The 20,791-nt window shown below is 31.7% G+C and overlaps 1 protein-coding gene across 1 annotated transcript; it reads right to left on the bottom strand.

Annotated features, from left to right (window-relative positions):
- Nucleotides 1-609: 609 nt before the first annotated feature.
- Nucleotides 610-18,733, bottom strand: LOC139504515 (cell division cycle 7-related protein kinase-like). The gene is made up of 11 exons (XM_071294618.1): nt 18,620-18,733; nt 13,547-13,658; nt 11,888-11,974; nt 10,718-10,853; nt 9,900-9,993; nt 8,451-8,593; nt 6,797-6,914; nt 4,692-4,936; nt 4,232-4,314; nt 2,315-2,464; nt 610-1,607 (listed from the first exon to the last, which is right to left on the bottom strand). The coding sequence occupies exons 2-11, from the start codon at nt 13,653-13,655 to the stop codon at nt 1,381-1,383; spliced, it is 1,392 nt and encodes a 463-aa protein (XP_071150719.1). The 5' UTR covers nt 13,656-13,658; nt 18,620-18,733; the 3' UTR covers nt 610-1,380.
- Nucleotides 18,734-20,791: the final 2,058 nt, after the last annotated feature.

The raw sequence follows: 20,791 nt of genomic DNA, 5'->3' as shown, positions 1-20,791 counted from the left end.
TTTATAGCGCTAACCCTCTCACTTTGATGACAGTCTCATCAAATTTTGTTATATTTACATTAATGCATTAACTAAACAGACACAATAAATAAAATAGTCAAATTATGGGTAGATCAGTCATCATTGTATAACAATTTTAAAAGAAAAATATCTTATTGCTGTTTGTCTGCCATTACTGGACAACCAAAACAATCCTGTAAAATGTTGACCTCACAAGAGAAGTGTCTGACACCACAAAGGAAAAGTTATAGTTTTATGACGTCAATAGTTCAAGTGTTGCAGATCCCCAAACAGTGATGAGGTCTATCTAAATGTTCAGCAAAGTACAAATTATATGAGGGCTTAATATATGGCCGCCTTTGTCAAAAAGACTATCCAAATATCAATGATAATACATATTTTTTACAATCCATGGAAGAATTCAATACTTTTCAATTTTTCCAAAACTCAGTTGCGTTGTACTAATTGGAATACTAAATAAACTGGATATTTCTCGACTCCCTAAAAATGGGTCTGATATTCTAAGTATTTCTCCTTTGATTGGTTATTTAGACAATATTTTCACTTAGATATATCGATACGATTGAAGCATTAGAATAAAAAAGCAAATCAAGAAAATAAGATCTTTAATTGTTCATAAAAAAATAATAAATAATATGAAAAAACAAACAGGACACATACTACATTCTACATACATTTATACAAGTTTTACATCTTAAATTGTGAAAATGTCATGAAAAGTAGTTCTGTTTGTACACTAATAATAAGAAGTTGGTCACTAAAAGTGTAATTTATCTTTTTACCTCAAGATAACCTTAAAATTACAAGGATGGAGAAGTACGACCCTCAAATTGTTTGTGGTGATCCTTAAAAAGAATTTATTCAGACATTTGATAGACACAAGAAATTCAACACATGAGCTACTTAGGATTGAAATCAACCTTCTGTAAATGAATATCAAAACATCTGTAAACATATTCTGAGTTGAAAAAGAACCATACATAACAGATCAAACTGTTTTTTTATTTCGTATTTGAATTTTCCATAATCAATCAAGTTTTATACATGAACACTTTCATAAGGTAGATGTATATCAGATAAAGCTCACATGTTTGTTATCAAAACTACAATTGTTAAATTAGGACATGTATGCAATACTAAAACAATCAATGCAAAAATAATGACAGTATAAACATTACAATACAGTACAGTGGGATATTTTGGTTAAATTTAAATATACAAAAAATAAAATATTTATGACAAAGATAAATGCAAGATAAGAAAAACAGATAAGAAGTAATGATTATGATTAAATAGATGTATTGGCACATTTATAACTTTACTTTAACTCTTCTGACATTTGAGCAAGTAAACAACAGATCAGTCCCATTTCTCGGTGAAAAATGAATGTTTCAATGCCTCCTCTGCACTTATTCTGGTATGAGGATTCAAATCAAGTAGTTTCCGTAACAAGTCAAATGCAGAATCTGATACGTTTGTCCATGGAGTTGTCTTACTTTGTTTAGACTGAGCTCCCGACCGTAATTTGTAACACATTGTTTTTAGGTCTAATGCTGGTGTGGTCGGATTACATAGTAACTGTTTACCTGTGAATAGAAACCAAACAATTTTAAGACAGGTGTTAATTTATACACCAATCAATCAATTCAAAATGTATAACGCAAGAATTCATCTGAAATTTCATTTTTTCTAAAAAAAAATTTAATTTAAATCTATGGAGTGAAAATGGCACTTTCGAAGCATACTTTTTTTTCTAATTTAACAAACATGGTAAAAGTTTATATAATAACTTTTTTATAATACCAACAACTGGAAAGGTGAGTTGAACATGTTGAATATGATACATAGGTAAATATTTAAAAGAGCCATCTTTAAAACAATTAAACTACATCTGGCTGATTGTAATAAAGAAATCATAGAAAATAATGAATCTTAAGCTTCAATGTCATTGCTGTCTATGGTTTGATCTATTAAGTTGGTGACCTGGAGTTTGAAAACAAATAATCCAAAGATGGATTGATTACCACAAGTTTAATGCTTTAAAATACATTTCCTAAAAAGAATATCAAGTCCAGAGTTGTTTAAATCTGTTCAGAAAATACACAGTAAAGGGAAGTTTATATTAAAAAGATGGACACAATGACAGTTTGTTAAATTATATCAAATGTGTTGAGCTTTCTTGAAGGACAACAATGTCAAGTTTACAAATATGATAGACATACTTGCAGACATTTTTTTTTCTGCCACTATCTTCAGGATATCAGTGTATTTGTTTAATTTTATAAATTTTTACCATAAGTGACTGCAGATTTTTTCACATCCTCACTTCCAAATATACTGATTATTTGTGCTAAAGCTGTCATGTCATCATTGGCCCTGAAGAATGGATATCTTCCACTGAGTAAACACAGAAATATAACACCAGCAGACCATATATCTACAGCTGAAAAACAAGATTATGAAATTACATCATTGGCCCTGAAGAATGGATATCACCCACTGAGTAAACACAGAAATATCACACCAGGGTTGAGTTCAATATCGTAGCAGCTATGTAGCGGCTACGTAGCTGCTATCAATATCTATGTAACAACTAGTATATAGCTACACGTTCAATAGTCAAAATCTACGTAGCACTACATAGCTGCTACGATATTGAACGCGGCCCTGCTGACCATATATTTACAGCTGCAAAAAAATATTAAGAAATTCTATCATTGGCCCTGAAGAATGGACATCTCCCACTGAGTAAACACAGTAATATCACACAAGTTGACCATATATCTACAGCTACAAAAAATATATATCATTGGCCCTGAAGAAGGGATATATTCAACTCAGTAAGCACAGAAATTTCACACCAGCATCAACAGCTGCAAACCAAGAGTAAGAAACTATGGCATTATGATTGATTGTTAGTGTTTAACACTACTTTCAGCACATTTTGCAGTATCATATATTTTTTTGGAAGAGAATGCTGGAGTTCCTCAAAAGAATTGACCAATCTTCGTACAGGAAAACTGGCAGTCATAGTCAATTAAGATTAGAGTAAAACGCCCTATAAATCATGACCTCATTTTTATTTGAAACTTGAAACAAGCTTCAATGTTTTCATTATGAGATAATGAAGATAAATAAGGAGTTTTTCTTTCAGTGGCAAAATGTGCATATCAGAATAATCTTTTGTTTGATCCTGACAGGGATTGAACCATTAACATCCTGAATTCAAGATGAGTATCCTTCTATGAAACCACAAAATAGCTTTGCCTTTAGTGTCCCCTCCATTTCCAAATAATTTCATGTTGAACTTCTCTATCTTTCTGTATATTAGTTTTTCAACAGTTATATCATGTTTTTGATGTGGATATTTTATTTAAATATATTATTTATCATGGTTGAAATCGCAGGGCATTGCAATCGTATCTTTTAACTATGTACATTGTTTATATCTCCTGCGCCTCTATATCATAACGTTACTTGTATTGACCTTTCAGGATGCAGCATAGGTACCGTTGATCTGTCTTGCATTTCATATCAACCAATCAAGAACTAGTATTCATATTTCCCAGCTTATTAATTAGCCAATCAGATTTAAGAAAATATAAATTTTATAAGCACATCATCACCCTTTATAAAATGACAGATTGAGTGTTTCCTATCTACCCTCCTTCCAACAATTTTCATTGACATGATTACATTAAATGTGTGAAGTTCCATAATTTTGTGTTTAAGAAGTTTGCTTTGAATCGTTTTGCTGCATGCACAATTTTCTGTCTTTGTTATACTATTGTGAGATGTTTCATTTGCTGTAAATTCAGAAATTATAACATGCATTTGCTGTTGCAATTTTTGAAGAATGGACAAAAATGTAAGGTAAATTTTTAGCGATTTCAGGAAATCTGTATACAGATGTATGTAGGCTCCGTGTTGAAAACCGTACCTTGACCTATAATGGTTTACTTTTTATAAATGGTGATTTTGATGGACAGTTGTCTCATTAGTACTGGTACCACATCTTCCTTTATCTATAAGATATCATATTGTCAGTTTTTATTAAATGTAATTCCCATATAGGCTCATTAATTTCTGAAATGACATCAACTTTATCAAAAATCTTAGGTGAAGTTGCAGTTATTTGCATGAACAATTGTTACAACAATTGATTGAGTTGTTTCAATATACCCCCTTCCCCTGCAAATGATTACTATACCTGTAGTCTGGTGAGGACATTTAATGAGAACTTCTGGTGCTCTAAATCCTGGTGTACCAGCTCTGGGGGCTTGTTGGTTACTTCTGGAAAAATAAAATAAAGCAAGAATATTAAACTCAATTTTTCTAACCCAAATTTATCATTTTTTTTTAATTCAGAATGAACATGGATAAGTTTCAAGACTGGACCACAACTTTATTGGAAATCTTTACCAAAATTTAGATCTGATATTGAATGGACAAATAGATCCTAAAACATAATTCAGGAAGTCAAGGCATACCAAATAGTGTGGGATCATTTATAATATAGGGGAAAGTGAACAGTTAAAACTTCAATGAAATATTGTTTTCACACTTTATTTAAAGTAAGCCTAATTTGGCAGGTTTAATCACTGTGCAGTAGAATGTGTAGTTAAAAAATTAAGAAACTGGATAATTTAATAGGTTAAACAGTTTTTTACCTTGATGTGCATATCGTACAAACAGTGGGTTGACCATAACACTGACATGTTGATATACTAGGACTCCTAGAGTTCTCTCCCTTGGATCGTAGTATTTCTTTCTCTTTAACCATCAATGCTCTCTTGGCTAACAGTAGTCTTCTTGGGGACTTAGATTTTCTGATTAGCATACGATCAGGGTGTCTCTGTTTGTCAAACTGTGGCTTAAGACTGGTATTTTCTAGTTGCTGAATGTTTTTTACGTTCTGAAGGATAAAAATTGATAATTGATAGAGAAATTTTTAAATATCTTTTTTTCAAACATTCATGTCTGACACTGTGAAATCATAGAAGTGACTTAAGTTAATAATATAATGCTAATTTACAGGTTTAGTAAAGCATGAAGGTTAGAAGTATCTCCGTAAACTAAATGTTTTAATTCAATTACAAAGTCTGGACTGGTAAGGAAAGTAATATCCTTATGAATATTTCTCAGACCATGTGGTAAGTAGAAAACTTCATTCACATAATCTGAATTTGAAAACAAATTTAGAATGTTTTCATTTCTTTTTATAACTCATTTGATTATATAGCTCTTCATGTAATTATAGATTATCGTTGATCATCTCAACGAGATTGATTTTCTCGCTTGAGCTGGTACAGCGAAAGTGAGAAAAGCAATCGAGTTGAGATGACCAATAATATTTGTTTATCGCTATTTTACCTATGCCGACGTTGTCAATTTCGTTAGCAACGACACATGGTCTCCTAAGTTTCTAGCGATAATTTTTCCATCTCAAGCGAGAAGCATGATATGAAAATTATCACAAAAAAAGATCAAAAGAAAAATGCACAAAATAGCGATAATGATAGATATCCTTTAGTTTCAAATTATTTGGTTTTGGGACATTTCTATATAACCCACCAAATTTGTGAAGTGGTTATTATCATTTTTCAAAGCCTATCTATAACATCTTGTTTTGTTCATAAAAAAAATATTGGAAGTTTCAAATGTCATATAACTTCCGTAAAAAAGAATACCTTATGATATCCCCTATTTAGATGATTTCAACTATTTTGTCAAAAATATAACAGTATTTTAAGGTGGTACCCAACACCTTGACTAAAATTAATTTGGCTCGTTTAATTTTCATTAAATTTTAACAAAATATTTACTTTGACCCTTTGACAAAAATATAAAAATTTCAAAAAATTTGAACCAACCATTTTATCAGAAAAATTACACTGGTTATATAGCAGTTTGACAAACACTAATTTTGATCATTGAGAAGCTTGATATATCCCATACAACACAACGTAATTAAAATGTTTAACTGATTTTACAGAGTTATCTCCCTGTAGTGTTAGGTACCACCTTAACATCCTTGTAATGCTAATGTAGATATACTGTAAATTCAGAAATTATTGCAATGATTTTATTATTGTGAAAAATGCCACAGGGTAATATGGGGACGAAGTCCCCAATAACAGTAGAAAATTCAATAAAAAAAAAAAATTCGGGAAAATTTCCCGAATTTTTCATTGTACTAATGAACTCAAAATCGTTCAATTTTTTTTATGTCATGTTTTGGAATCCCGGACCTGCGCAGAAATGTACAATATACTTCCTTTTTCCGGTCTCGTTTGTATGAAACTTTGAGTAAAATATATATTTATCAGTCTAGTATAAAATAGGAAGAAACGTGCAATACCAATTTCATTTTTAATAATTCCTTGATATGAAAAAACGTTACCTAATGATAGCGTTTCTTTGTTTACATTGCATATGACGTCATAATTTAAATAACGTCACAACTAAAATCCCTAACAACAGAACCAAACTCGGAAACGTTACGGTATTTCCGTTTCTTTTTTTTTTTGACAAATAATTAAGTTACAAAAAAATAATTCATACAGACTTCGTCCCCATTTACAGGTAATGCCTGCCTCATATTAATCACAATGATTTAAACTTGCATTTTGAAAATTTTAAATGAATTGAACAGAATTTATCTCAATATCGCAAAAAAATAACGTTTAAAATGATCAAATTTTGCAATAATAAATGCATGCAATAATTTTTGAACAGTAAATAACTGTTATTTTTAGGTGTTTTGTCTAGTTACCTGGTTTTCATGTGATTCTACTGTTTTGGATGGCAGCAATGGTGATATAGTCTGTGTACCAGTTTTCTCTTTTGGTGCAGGTGCTTTATGAGCCAAACCAAAATCAACTAAGGCATACCTGGAAAAAAGATGCATGTATATTAAGGTGGTAGACCTTGGTTCAGGGAGATAACTCTTTAAATCAGTTAAGCGTTTGTTAAAGTCAAGTTTCATCAATGTTTTTTAAGCATTTACCTGAAACAGATTGAAAATAATCTATGTAACCTAGAAGCTTAGAATATATTCTTAAGAAATGGTTGACACAAACGTGATTTCCCTTAACCTAGGTCTACTTCTTTAAATTCTAACAAGAATGTGTCCATAGTACACAGATGCCCAAATTGCATTATCACTTTCTATGTTCATCAGACTGTGACATTGTGAAATTGTGATCAAAACTCTAATTTGGCATTAAAATTAGAAAGATCATATCATAAGGAACATGTGTACTAAGTTTAAAGTTGATAGACTTCAACTTCATCTAAAACTACCTTGACCAAATCTTTAACCCAAAGAAGGAAAGACAGATGGTTGAACGAACAGATGATAGGACGCACAGACCAGAAAACATAATGCCCATAAATGGGGCATAAAAAGAATAGGAATGAATCCGAATGATTAAGAATCAAACTGCTTGTTGAAATCAAATTCTACACTCAACTACATAAATAATTAATGCACCAGATTTCCCAAATGAATATTTTCACAATTTCTGGGTTTTGCTGAAAAATTTCAAAACTTTAGTATATTTTAAGCATAACCTTGAAAATAATTCATGATTTACAGAGAAATATACATTTTTAGTGGCAAATACAGAAATTTTCATAAAAAAGTATAAATTGAAAATAGTTTATTTGGTTTCAATGATGCCATTGAACAATCAATTAGCTCAGAGCAAAAGTCACATTGTCTATAAATTTCTGTGATGTAATAACACCAGCATGATGACATAAGAATACGAAATAAATGCTTTTTGTCATTGTTGAAGGCTGTACGGTTACCTATAGATATTAATTTGGGATCTTGTGGAGAGTTGTCTCATTGGCAATTATACCACATCTTTTTTTATATATGAGTGTGAAAGTCATATATACTCTTCTTGGATGCATAAAAAAACTGCTTTAAATTTTTATATACTGTGAATTCATTATTATTCGTTGGATACTAATTTTCGTGGATTTCATGTGTACAGGTGAACCACGAATTTAAATGTTCAAGGAATTACAAATTTTCCATTAGGTTGTATGCAGACTTGGGCAAAACTACGAAATAAAATGTCCCCGAAAATACAACTTTTTATCAACGCACTAAAAATTGGTACCCATGAAAATAAATGAGTTGACAGTATACTGTAAGTTCAGAAATTATTGCGATGTTTTTATTATTGCGAAAAATTTGACAGGGTTATCATCGCAATAATTAAAATTGCATTTTGAAATCTTTTATATGAATCAAAAAGGATTTTTCTGAATATCACAAAAATTAAAATTGCATTTTAGTCTAAAATGACAAAATCACAATAACAAATGCACGCAATAATTTCTGAATTTACAGTATTAAGGAAACTTATGAATTCTAATAATAAATGGTGTAGAAGCATCTTAATTTGTCTTACTGTTTAGTTGAACTATTGTATAAGAAGTTACTGGGTTTGACATCTCTGTGTATGATGTTAAATTGATGAACTCTTCTCAATGAAACCAATAAATTCTTCATATAGGCTTGGACCTCTAACAATGACATGGTCAACATGTAGTCCTGTAAAAGAAAATACAAAACTTGTTTTAAAACATCTTTCAGTCTTTTAAAACATCAATATATAAGTCAACATACAGAATTAGTCCACTGTCACAGTGAACAAATAAATGGAGAATTTTGCATTAAACATTATAAAGCGACATAACTCTAGAACTATAAAAGTTTGAACCGTTTTTGAGTTTTGTAGTAATAAGTATTGTATATATAATTTTCAACATTACGATGATGCAACAATAAGTAACAGTACAGAAACTGTAAAGGGGCAAAACTGTATGATAGTAAAAGCCACAACACCCTTATTCAAACTTTTTTTTTGTGAAAATAAGCATTGTGTATAAATTTCATAACATTCGGTTGATGCAAACTAATATTAGAGAACAGAAACTAATTTTAGGATCATGGTCATACTGACAGACAGACAAGGGTAATACTTAGGCCAAATAAAAATATATGTGTGGTTCCAGTTACATACTTTTAAAAAATAGGGTCGGTAGGTCGGCAATTTTTTTTTTTTAATTTTAATTTTTGAATGTCAAAATCCGGAAAAAAATCATGTGTTTACCGAAATTGTTTCCGGTATTATACGCGCCCCAACCGGAAGTCCACCATTTTTACATGTGTTTGGTTGTAAAATAAACAGTCCTGATACCTTTTTAGTTAATTTTGTTGCATTCTGTTATGAATTGTTGCATTTTAGCCATAACAGATACTTGTGATGCAAATTCAGATGACAGAAATCTATGAATTTAATTATTTTAATTCACAATCCTCAAAATTTGATCGTTTGAAAATTTATTTTTTCAGAAATGAAAAAAAAAAGTTCTAGGGTCAGGGAGTTTTAACTAGGGTCAGTCGGGTTACTGGAACCACACATATATTTTTATTTGGCCTTAATGCCCCTCTAGATCTGCTGCAACTGGGGCACAAACAACAGTGACATTATCAGCCTATTGCATGTTGTACCAAGGGAGAATACTTGTTTATTGACAGAAAAATCAATTAATTTTGAAATGGAGGTGAAGTATTGATCAAAGGTTCCCCACAGATTATTTCGAAAGTGCAAAATAACTGTTAAATTTCGTCTTTTTCTAGGGTGTATTTACATGCTGGAAATTTTTCATTATAATTTTGTTAATATGCTGTTTTTTTTTCTGAAGAAATTAGAGAGAAATACAACATAAATCCAAAATGACTTGAATTTTCTAAGGAAAGAATAATTAATAATAAGATGACCATATTGACCTTGAAATGGACTATTTGTTTTGAAGTGTGAGAAAACGAAACAATTATAAAAAATTTATCATACCTGAAACTTTTCATGAGGAAAATACGGCATTACAATTACAACATGATCCCTCTGTCTGATACATAACTCTACACCCATCACATTATCACAGCCCCTTTAAAGTAGTAAAATAAAAATTAACGATTCTGTCCCATAGTTGATGACAAACATTTGTAGGATGTAAGTACAAAACTTATAACATGACTATATATTTTAGATTTTGTAGACAAATGTCAGGAGCATGTAATACAGTTGATGTTGCTATCTGTCATTTCTCATAAATCAGGTTGTTAGTTTTCTTGTTCCAATTGTTCACATTTTTTCAGGTTGGTGCCTTTTAAGCAGACTTTATAGAATGTTTTTTTTTTACATAAATAAGGCCGTTAGATTTCTCGTTTGAATTGTTGTACATTGTCTTATCGGGGCCTGTTATAGCTCACTATGCGGTATGGGCTTTGCTCATTGTTGAAGGCCGTACGGTGACCTACAGTTGTTCATGCCTGTGTTATTTTGGTCTCTGTGTATAGTTCTCACATTGGCAATCATACCACATCTTCTTTTTTATATTTGCTCCTTGTTGAATGCAGCAGAGTACCACATAGATGTCTACACGAAAGTCATTTGGACCTGGTTATAGTCTTTAATTAGAAACAGGGCGCAAGGTTACCTTCTGTCAACAGCATCTGTGATATTTTCAATAAATAAATGAACAATAAGGTATACTTGATTTTTCTAAATGTCTGGGTAATGTTTTCTGTAGACCCCCCTCAGTCTTACCCTATTCCCTGTAGACCCTCCTCAGTCTTTCCCTATTCCCTGTAGACCTCCCTCAGTCTTACCCTATTTCCTGTAAACATTGTAATTCTCCCTCTATTCTGCTAGGATGACTGGTTGGTATAATATGCTTTAGTGCAAACAACTGATCCACGTCTGGGTAATGTTTCAGTCTAGCCAGAAATACTGAGCTAAATGTACCTAAATAATCAATAATACAATTAAAAAATATCTTTGAATATTATTTGGAGGATATTAACTATTCTCATGCAATTTGTTTGTAACAATGATTTTCATTGGAGGTTGACTCATATTTTGAAGGGGTAAATTCCATGTTCTTTTAGTCCGTAACTAAGATGGTAACCATTTTGAATTCCTTTTCTGTTTTGTATGTTACTTCTCACAAAAGAAACTTGAAAGTCACATTCTAGTGTTTTATGTTTGACATAGTGAGTATACATATGACGTCACATGGTTTAGTTGCTAAAGACAATGCAACAGTTTCACAGACTTTTCATTTATGTCATTTTACGCAGAAACATTTGCTAAACATGCTAAATGGTATTTATTTTAATATGGTGCATTAGAAAGGCGATAACTGTATTGTATTTTAAGCTTGACCTTTGTAAAACTTGATTTTACTATTGAAAATATCCGTTTTCCTAGCTCCGCTACCCGTTGCTCGGTAAACTCAATTAGCCACTAAAATATATGTTTTATGAAGACCAAGCTTAAATTACAATACAATTATCTCCTAATTTTGGAATGGCATTCTCATCCAGTTACACAAGAAAAGTGAACTACAAGAGTATTAATAAAATAATGTAGGTATGAATCATTGCACAAGTCATGTCTTCTTTGATTGTCTATGACCTTTATAAATACTATTTACAATCCCTAGGATATCTTTTAGTTGATTTTAGTCTCTGATGCAAGATTTTTTATTATCAATTGTTTTTGGCTTTAAACAAGCTTTCAGTAAGGGCTATTCCAGAAAAAAATGTATGGGGGGTTGGAAGGTAGTTTTTGTCAGCCACCCAGACAATTGTAATTGAGTATTATAGTGCATTATAGTGTGAAAAGTTGCTCTGATTCCCATCACCCATGTATTATTAATATAATGTGCCTTCCAACCCCCCCCCCCCCCCCATACATTTTTTTCTGGAATAGCCCTAACTTCAAACTCTCACAAAAAATTGGAAAATAACATCATATGTTGTCTCAAGACTACAAACCTTCTCCAATTTTGTTTGTGACTACAAAATGTTGCTGAACTTCTGGTACAAATTCATACAGGCATTCTATCTCTTCTTGTACTTCAACTAAAATGACAAGGTATAAAAACAGAATTTGTATCACATTATGTATAATTGTTTATCGCTATTTTACGAAATTTTCCTTTGATCTTGCTGACTGATAATTTTCTTTCTCAGCGGAGTTGAATGGTATGAAAATTATCACTAGAAACTAAGGAAGCATGTGCCCTTTGTCATGAAATTAACAATGTCGTCATAGGTAATATAGCGATAAACAGATTATCATTGGTCATCTCAACTTGATTGTTTTTCTCCCTTTCGCTGTACCAGCTCATGCCTGTTGAGATAGTCAACGATAGTCTTTAACTATCTTTTATCTTAAATATTAAGGAATAATTCTTTTCACATATATTAAGATAACATAAAACCCTCTATAGTAATGAAATAGTTATCAAAGGTACCAGGATTATAATTTAGTACGCCAGACGCGCGTTTCGTCTACATAAGACTCATCAGTGACGCTCATATCAAAATATTTATAAAGCCAAACAAGTACAAAGTTGAAGAGCATTGAGGATCCAAAATTCCAAAAAGTTGTGCCAAATACGGCTAAGGTAATCCATGCCTGGGATATGAAAATCCTTAATTTTTCGTAAAATTCAAAGTTTTGTAACAGGAAATTTATTAAAATGATCACATTATTGATATTCATGTCAACACCGAAGTGTTGACTACTGGGCTGGTGATACCCTCGGGGACGAAACGTCCACCAGCAGTGGCATCAACCCAGTGGTGTAAATAGTTATCAAAGGTACCAGGATTATAATGAAAAATGCTCCAAATTGTGAAATTTCAAACCATTATATCAAAATTGATCTTAGATAAGCTCTTTGCAATAAAGTTTTGTTACAGTAAATGCTGTAGATTCATTTATTTTCATGAATACCAATTTTTGTGTATTGAGGAAAACTATCTAAGGGGTTCAAATTTGCTTTATATAATGAAAGGTTCAGGGCCTGTTCAAATTTTAAGAGAAAGGTCCTCCATAAGAAATTCAATTGACGTGTATGAAGCATAAAAAAAAGAATGTAATTTAATACATTGTAATTAAAAGTCGTCTTGTTTAAAAACAAGTCCCAGACCTGGGACCCACGCTAATTTGAACCCCTTCTTGCATTTTCAAGAAAATTTGATTTTTGAGGTTTTGCATAAGTCTTTGAACATTTCAATAGAAAGTTTACAATTCCTTGAACATTTAAATTGGTGATAATCTTCTTTTTTTTGTAAGGTTGGTTTGCTGTCTCATAGATATATATCTGCATATGGTCTATCTAATTTTAGGGGCCTCGGTGGCCGAGTGGTCTAAGTAGTTACTACTGTAATCACTAGCCAGTCAACACTGAGGTTGTGAGTTAGAACCCTGCTTTTGCTAGTTCACTCGACTCCAATCTTAATTGACTAGGATTGTTAGTTTTCCTATCGAAGGTCAGTGGTTTTCTTCGGCTTCCTCCACCTATAAAAACCAAAAGCGGTGCTTAAAAGTGGCGATAAAAACACATAAAATCAAACTAAATCTAATTTTAAATATGTGAAGACCCTTTTAGACAAATTCTTGGTCCATTTAGAGATAAAACTTACATGGTAACTTGTCTTTCTCAACTTCACAAACTTTCTTTTTCTTCTTTGGAGAGGTATAATCATTCTGTTGACTTCCAAAACCTTCATGTATACTTCCTACACTTTGCATTTTCTGTAATGTAAAAAATGTTGATTTCAAGTACTGATACATATAAAAACAAGATGTGGTATAATTGACAATGAGACAACTCTTCCGCAGAGATCATGGTCAAATGGTCATGACACAGAAATTAACAACTATAGGTCACCGATTCACTGTACAATCTTCAACAATAAGAACACTCATGTATTTTAATGGTTGCTTTATGATCACTGAAAATATTCTTGCACATATTAATGATGGGCTGTGAATGCAGTGTGTGCAAAACTGTCTAAGAGTTTGTCGGACAGAAAAAAACAAATTTGACCTTATATGTTTTCAACAACAAAAAACAGGAAATTTCTGTCTGACATTTTGTCGGTCAGACAGAGTTTGGGTTACTCTGGAATGTCTATGAATACTTTTTAATTGCATATACATGTATATGTAATGAACAAACCAAAAAATCAATCAATAAATTAATCTAAATCTACATGGCTTGTGATCATGAAGCCTCATTTCAACAAACTATTACCAGAACCACTGCTGATTGATTGATTTTTGGTGTCTAACCTCTCTTTCAGCAGTATTGGCTACATTTGTATTGTGGTGGTAAGTTTTTAAAGAAGCTGATTATGATATCGTCTCACAAAAGTTACTATAATTTATAACTGGAAGAAGGATAATTTGCTGACCAATTTTACAAGGGCTTCAAACATGTTGGAATCTGTCTCACTGTAATTCAGATAAAACTGATATCATGCAGATTTTTTTAATTATATTTATGTCTGTAACGGCATTAAATAGCTCAAACATTAACCTGGCCACCTTATCACTACACTAACAACAGGTTCAACTTGAATCTTGCAGTCAGCTTTCAGGTTGCATGATTTAATAACTTTTATTAGACTAGTGCATCATATATGATGTATTTATTGAGTACAGTATAAGAGTAATAGCTTTTCTAAAAATCTTGCTGTCTAATGGCGGGTAACACGAATGACCGAATAACACTGTTATTATCCGAATAACACATGTAATGACCGAATAACTCTTCAAATATCAATATTAACACATTTGAGTGACTTTTAAACATATATTATTGAATAAAATTATCATAGAAGTGTATTTTATAACCTAAAAATGATTTACAAGTTGCAGATAAGTTAATATTGATCATCATAAATTTATGAATATCGGTGTGTATTTCCAAGATGGCGACCAAGGAGATCGTATACAATGAATAAAAGAAAGATTGCATACAATCCCTCAACCTGTTCATCTTAGACCACCAAAGTGGAGCCCTCACGCCACGTCAAGGCTATGAACAATGTGAGGGTGGGCCTTTTTAAAATAAAATATGGAATAGTAAACTGTTTAAATTAGTTTTTGTTTTAATTTTAGTTAGTTATTGAAAAAATTAGTATCTTTATCATATTATTATATTTTTAATTTAGAAATGGATGTTAAACAAGCCCCTTTTAAACTCTAAAATTACAACTACTAAGATATCCTGCACAAGGCAACGGGCTTATCTGTCATAGTCCGCGAAAATACTTTATTTAGAATTTATTGTAAAAAAATTATAACTATTAAGATATCCTGCACAAGGCACGGGCTTATTTGTCATAGTCCGCGGTAATACTTTATTTAGAATTTATTGTAAAATATTTATAACTATTAAGATATCCTGCACAAGGCACGGGCTTATTTGTCATAGTCCGCGGAAATACTTTATTTAGAATTTATTGTAAAATATTTATAACTATTAAGATATCCTGCACAAGGCACGGGCTTATCTGTCATAGTCCGCGGAAATACTTTATTTAGAATTGTTAAAAAAATACATCTCGGTCATCATGCTTGCGGGTGTTCCAATGAGCATACAGTTCGCCGAGAGATAGTGAACAAAATGATGAAAAGCATAGCTCTTGAAAATCATTTTGTACATTATTTCAAGCCAACTAATGTTTATCGGGTGGAATACAGAGCTCGTGACGGGGTACATTTCACTGTTCAAAGAGGGTTACCGTGCCTTCTAAGTAGCTTTGAGGAAGTCGGTCAGTTGGTTTATTAACAAAGTTAGCAAATGAACTGAAATATTTTCTCAATGTTTAAGAAGAAGAAATTTTTTTTTAACATCGAATGACTAAAATAATCCAAAAGTTCTTGCATATTTTTAATTTTAAATTATAATTTGCCAGAAGAAAGCTTTTTTACAGGTGAAGTACTGGAGAAAACTTTGTTTAATAAAACTAGCCTATTTTTGTTAATTATGGTTTTGATATTTCAACTGTTATTTATTTTCTTTGTTCCTAAAAATTATTCTTATTTTATGTTCCTTTTCGTTTGGTTTTTTTTTGTATCTTTTTCTTATTTTAATTAATATAATTGATCTGCATTTGGGGGATGGGGTAAAAGGGGTCCGGATCTGGAAATCCCTGGCTTAAAAACATGAAGTCCCAAGGTCCCGAATTTAAATAAATTTAAATCCTAAATTAATATAATTGATCTGCATTTGGGGGTAGGGGGTAAAAGGGGTCCAGATCTCGAAATCCTGGGCTTAAAAACACGAAGTTCTTAGGTCCCGAATTTAAATAAATTTAAATCCTAAATTAATATAATTGATCTGCATTTGGGGGTAGGGGTAAAAGGGGTCCGGATCTCGAAATCCCGGGCTTAAAAACACGAAGTCCCAAGGTTCCGAATTTAAATAAATTTAAATCCTAAATTAATATAATTGATCTGCATTTGGGAGTAGGGGGTAAAAGGGGTCCGGATCTCGAAATCCCGGGCTTAAAAACACGAAGTCCCAAGGTCCCAAATTTAAATAAATTAAAATCCCGACATCGCGAAAAAAGAATTTCCAGATCCCGAAAGGGTTAATCCCGAAATCCCGAACTTAATTGCATAATATTAATTTACGCACAACCATGTAAAAAAAGAAACTTGTATGTTATATTTTTTATAGCAATCTAAAAGAGAAAATTGCCGTGAAAAGACAATTCCATGATACACATATCAGTGATCAACAGCGTGTGCACGTGGTTGAACTTTAACTTGACTCCACTCACAATAATATTGAATGCTAATAAAAGATATTAAAGATCGATTTTGTCCACTACACGAGATTTTTATAAGGCGGGAAATGTAACAGTAAACACAGGTGACCTTACTGACCGACCGTGGGAAAATTCATTCATGATTAAATTTGATGTGGAATGATTGACAGTATTGTGCTTTAGTTTTGAGGCTCTTGATCGATTTACCAGAATAGAAATTTAATCGATTTACATACATGTATAATCAAAGCACGATTTAGTCGTCTTTAACTATTTTTTGTTTTATTTTTATCAGTCATTTCCCGGATTCCCATTTATCCATAAAAATAAGTCCCTACCCGTACTGTAATGCAGCCTTGGTAAACCAAGACAGTCACAAGCCTGTTTAATGCAGTGTCCATACCGTAATATAATTTCATTATCTCTTAATGATTAATTATGTAATGGGCACGTGTCAGTAAACAACAACCGAATTAACAATATAACAGAAGTGTGAGGTAATGATTATTTTGTTTATTGGAACATATTAACTCATTATCACTACTAAATTATATATTTGGTACTGAACATTTCACTATTAAAACTTATTCAATGTATGAAAATAAAGGAAAATAGCAATAAAAAAAAACGTAAATACTAATTTTAGAAGAATATTATTTCTGATTTTTTAGTAACTAATAAATTAAGTAAATTTAATACATTTTAAATGAAATAAGAAATAAATGAAATATAATAAACTTAGTGAAAGATTGTCTTCTTTGAAATTAAAAATTAAAAATTTTATTTTATTCTTCTTGTACCATGTTTTTTATACAACATTATAGTTACTTGTAAAAACATTTATATTTGCCAATGAAAATCTTTAATTTAGTTTTGAGAAAATTTTGTTAGAACAAACATACGAATCATCCATTCAGAAGCTTTGTTTTTATTAAAACAATCAAGTATAATAATTTTTTAATTAAATTTGAATTGAATATGTGAAAATTCTTAATTACATTTTATTTAATGTTGAGTAAATTGTTATGAAAAGTAATTAGTGATTGGAGTAATTGCATTGCTTTGATGTACTGGTTAAATTTTCAAATCCTTTCTGAAAAACAATCATTAGACAATTCTCTGTATATACAGTAAAATATTTAATACTATATTTTCATAGCGTTTTCCTTTAAAGGCATATGCAATCTTTCTTTTATTCATTCCGTACGATTTCCATGGTCGCCATCTTGGAAGTACACACCGATATCCATTAATTTATAATGATCAATATTAACTTACCTGCAACTTGTAAATCATTTTTAGGTTATAACTGTATAATTTACACTTCTAATATAATTTTATTCAATAATATATGTTTAAAAGTCACTCAAATGTGTTAATATTGATATTTGAAGAGTTATTCGGTCATTACATGTGTTATTCGGATAATAACAGTGTTATTCGGTCATTCGAGGTACCGTCTAATGGCTATAGCTGATATATTGATTGATGAGGCTGTTTTTAAGCTCAGGATTTCAGGATTGACCCTTTCAGTATTTAAATTTATCTAATTCAGGACCTCTGGATTTCGTGTTTGTAAGCCCAGGATATTGTGAATCAGGACCCCTGAACTCGGAGAATCAAATAAGAAAGTTACTAATCACATGGCAAAATCTAAAGACAAAACACATCAAAATCGAATGTACAAGAAACTATCATATTCCCGACTTGCTACAGGCATTTTCAAATGCAGAAAATGGTGGATTAAACCTGGTTTTATAGCACTAAACCTGTCAGTCTCACTTTGTTGACAGTCTCATCAAATTCCGTTCTATTTACAATGAAACCACTTTCAACACTATTGCTATTGTTTTCAGACGAATGACATGAATTTTACTTTGATTGCCTGTAGGTATGGAATATAACTTTTTATAAGATTACAGTTTCGTATACCTGTGCGATTTATTCACTTTCTTCTTGTTCAACTTTTCAACAAAACCAAAATGCCCGCTAAAATTGAGTTTCTCTTGTTACTTCCCTTTGTATTTTGGAACACTGGACAACTCGGCCCGATGAAAACTCGGACCGACTAGTAAGTTAACTCGGACCGTACAATTTAACCAGCACAGCCAAATCGTAGGCAGGCGCGGATCCAGAAGGGGGGGGAGGGGGTTCCTGGGGTTGGACCCCCTTTTTTTGGACGATCAATGCATTTGAATGGGGACATGTAATTGGAACCCCCCTTTGTCCTGGGTTAGGAACCCCCCTTTTTAAAATGGCTGGATTCGCCCCCGGTAGGGTCCTACTAAAATGCGCCCGGGGAAAAGAAAAAGCGCCCGGGGAAGAAAAATTAGCGCCCGGGTGAAAGAAAATGCGCCCGGGGAAAATATATAGATATTTTATTGGCATGAGACAACTTTGTGTCGATGAAATACGTTATGTACATTGATTTTTTTTTTATATTTTAGACAAGTAATTTGAAAATTCAGATAATAGGCATTTATAATAAAGCACAAAAACAAGTATGAATTTTTCAATTTTAACAATAATATATAAATACTATTTCGAAAGACAGATAATAATAGATCACAGTTTTATGAAGAAGATTTATAAAATGTAAAACTTCAAAAGACATGTTTTTCAAAAACAACATTAAAATGAAAAATGTAAAAAAACAACTTAAATTTCACAGATAAATATCTAATCAAAATTAAAAGAGTTACACATAATAAATCAGCAAATAAAGTAGTACTATACATGTACAGTAGTTAAATGAAGGGGGTAAAAAGCATGAGTTAAAACTAAGCATTAAAATCCTGATAAGCATAGACATTAAAACAGTCAAAGTTTTAGTTTTATAAAAAGATATAAACAACACTTTAGATGTAGCATCGTACATATCCCCATTTATATAAAGGACATAACAAGCAAAGATTTTTTTTAAGGAAAATATTCATTGTTATAAAATAGTATTATTTTATTCTCCCGGGCGCTTATTTTCCTTCCCCGGGCGTTTTTTTTCCCGGGCGCTCTCGGGCGCTCCCGGGCGCTTTTTAATAGGACCGAAATCGTAGCGTCCGTAATGCCATTTTAAGTATTAGGGAACAGTCATTATTTACCAGCTGGGGGGTTGGGTAATTTTTTGGGGGGTCAAAATATTTTTGATGAACATATTGGGGGGTTCAAAAAAATGTTCCAATATTAAATGGGGGGGGGGGGGGTCAATTTTTTTCAAACAGAATTTTCAACAACTACAAAATTTTATGTTCTCCTTTCTTGACACTGTGGAATTGCTTTTTATATTTGTTATCTTGGTTCATGTATACATGCTTCTAATATTAAATAGGTATAATTGGATTTATAGCATCAATGACTAGCACAAGAGGATATACCACATGGGAAGTTAAATAGATATAAATTAGTATGACAAATATCTGATGTATTTATGACTGTGGTTCTGCATCAAAAATAAATACTGACATCTGATTAGTATCAGATAAGTGTGATACAATCAAGCAATAATCTTTGCCTAATTATACATTTAATCTGAATGTCTCACCCTTTTAATACATAATAGAGCATGAAATAGTGACCTATTCCAGCTGCCCTGCCATCCCTACAAATCAGTTACATAGTAAGTGGCCTCTTTGGGAGATAATATTGACTTTAAGCAATTTGTTTATCAACACAGTCTTATTTTAATTAAAGATGGATAGAGAAAAGAACGAAAATGCTAAAATATTTCAACGTAAGCCTTATATAGAAAAAACGATTTTAAAAAGAAAACTTCAAACAAAATATTGTGAAAATGATATTCGGATTTCTTTCCAAACATGCTCTACATTTTTTGAAAATCGACAAAAATTAAATGGATACATGTATGAAGCACAAAACTCCAAGTTTGATTTTCGTTCTCTGCTGGCATTACTTGCTGTTTTAGATCATCTTGAGTGCAGCACACTTATAGAATTCCAAAATGCTTTTGAGATTTATTCATCTTATTTTGAACATCAACCAGATAAAAATGTTTTTCGGGACAAGATATTGGATGTTGATAAAGGACTAGTTTGCTGTTATTCCATGCACCCTTTTGATAAAGTAACATACATTTTTTTTGCGGCAGTG

Source organism: Mytilus edulis, chromosome 14 (assembly GCF_963676685.1).
Source record: "Mytilus edulis chromosome 14, xbMytEdul2.2, whole genome shotgun sequence".
Taxonomy (NCBI): Eukaryota; Metazoa; Mollusca; class Bivalvia; order Mytilida; family Mytilidae; genus Mytilus; species Mytilus edulis.
This window is presented reverse-complemented; position numbering and strand designations above follow the sequence as displayed.

Coding starts and splice junctions, on each gene's coding strand:
- LOC139504515 (XM_071294618.1), bottom strand. CDS start 13,655: ATGCAAAGTGTAGGAAGTATACATGAAGGTTTTGGAAGTCAACAGAAT. Junction 11,975..13,546: donor TGAGAAAGACAAGTTACCAT/GTAAGTTTTATC, acceptor TTGTCATTTTAG/TTGAAGTACAAGAAGAGATA. Junction 2,465..4,231: donor ATGTCCTCACCAGACTACAG/GTATAGTAATCA, acceptor CTTGTTTTTCAG/CTGTAGATATATGGTCTGCT.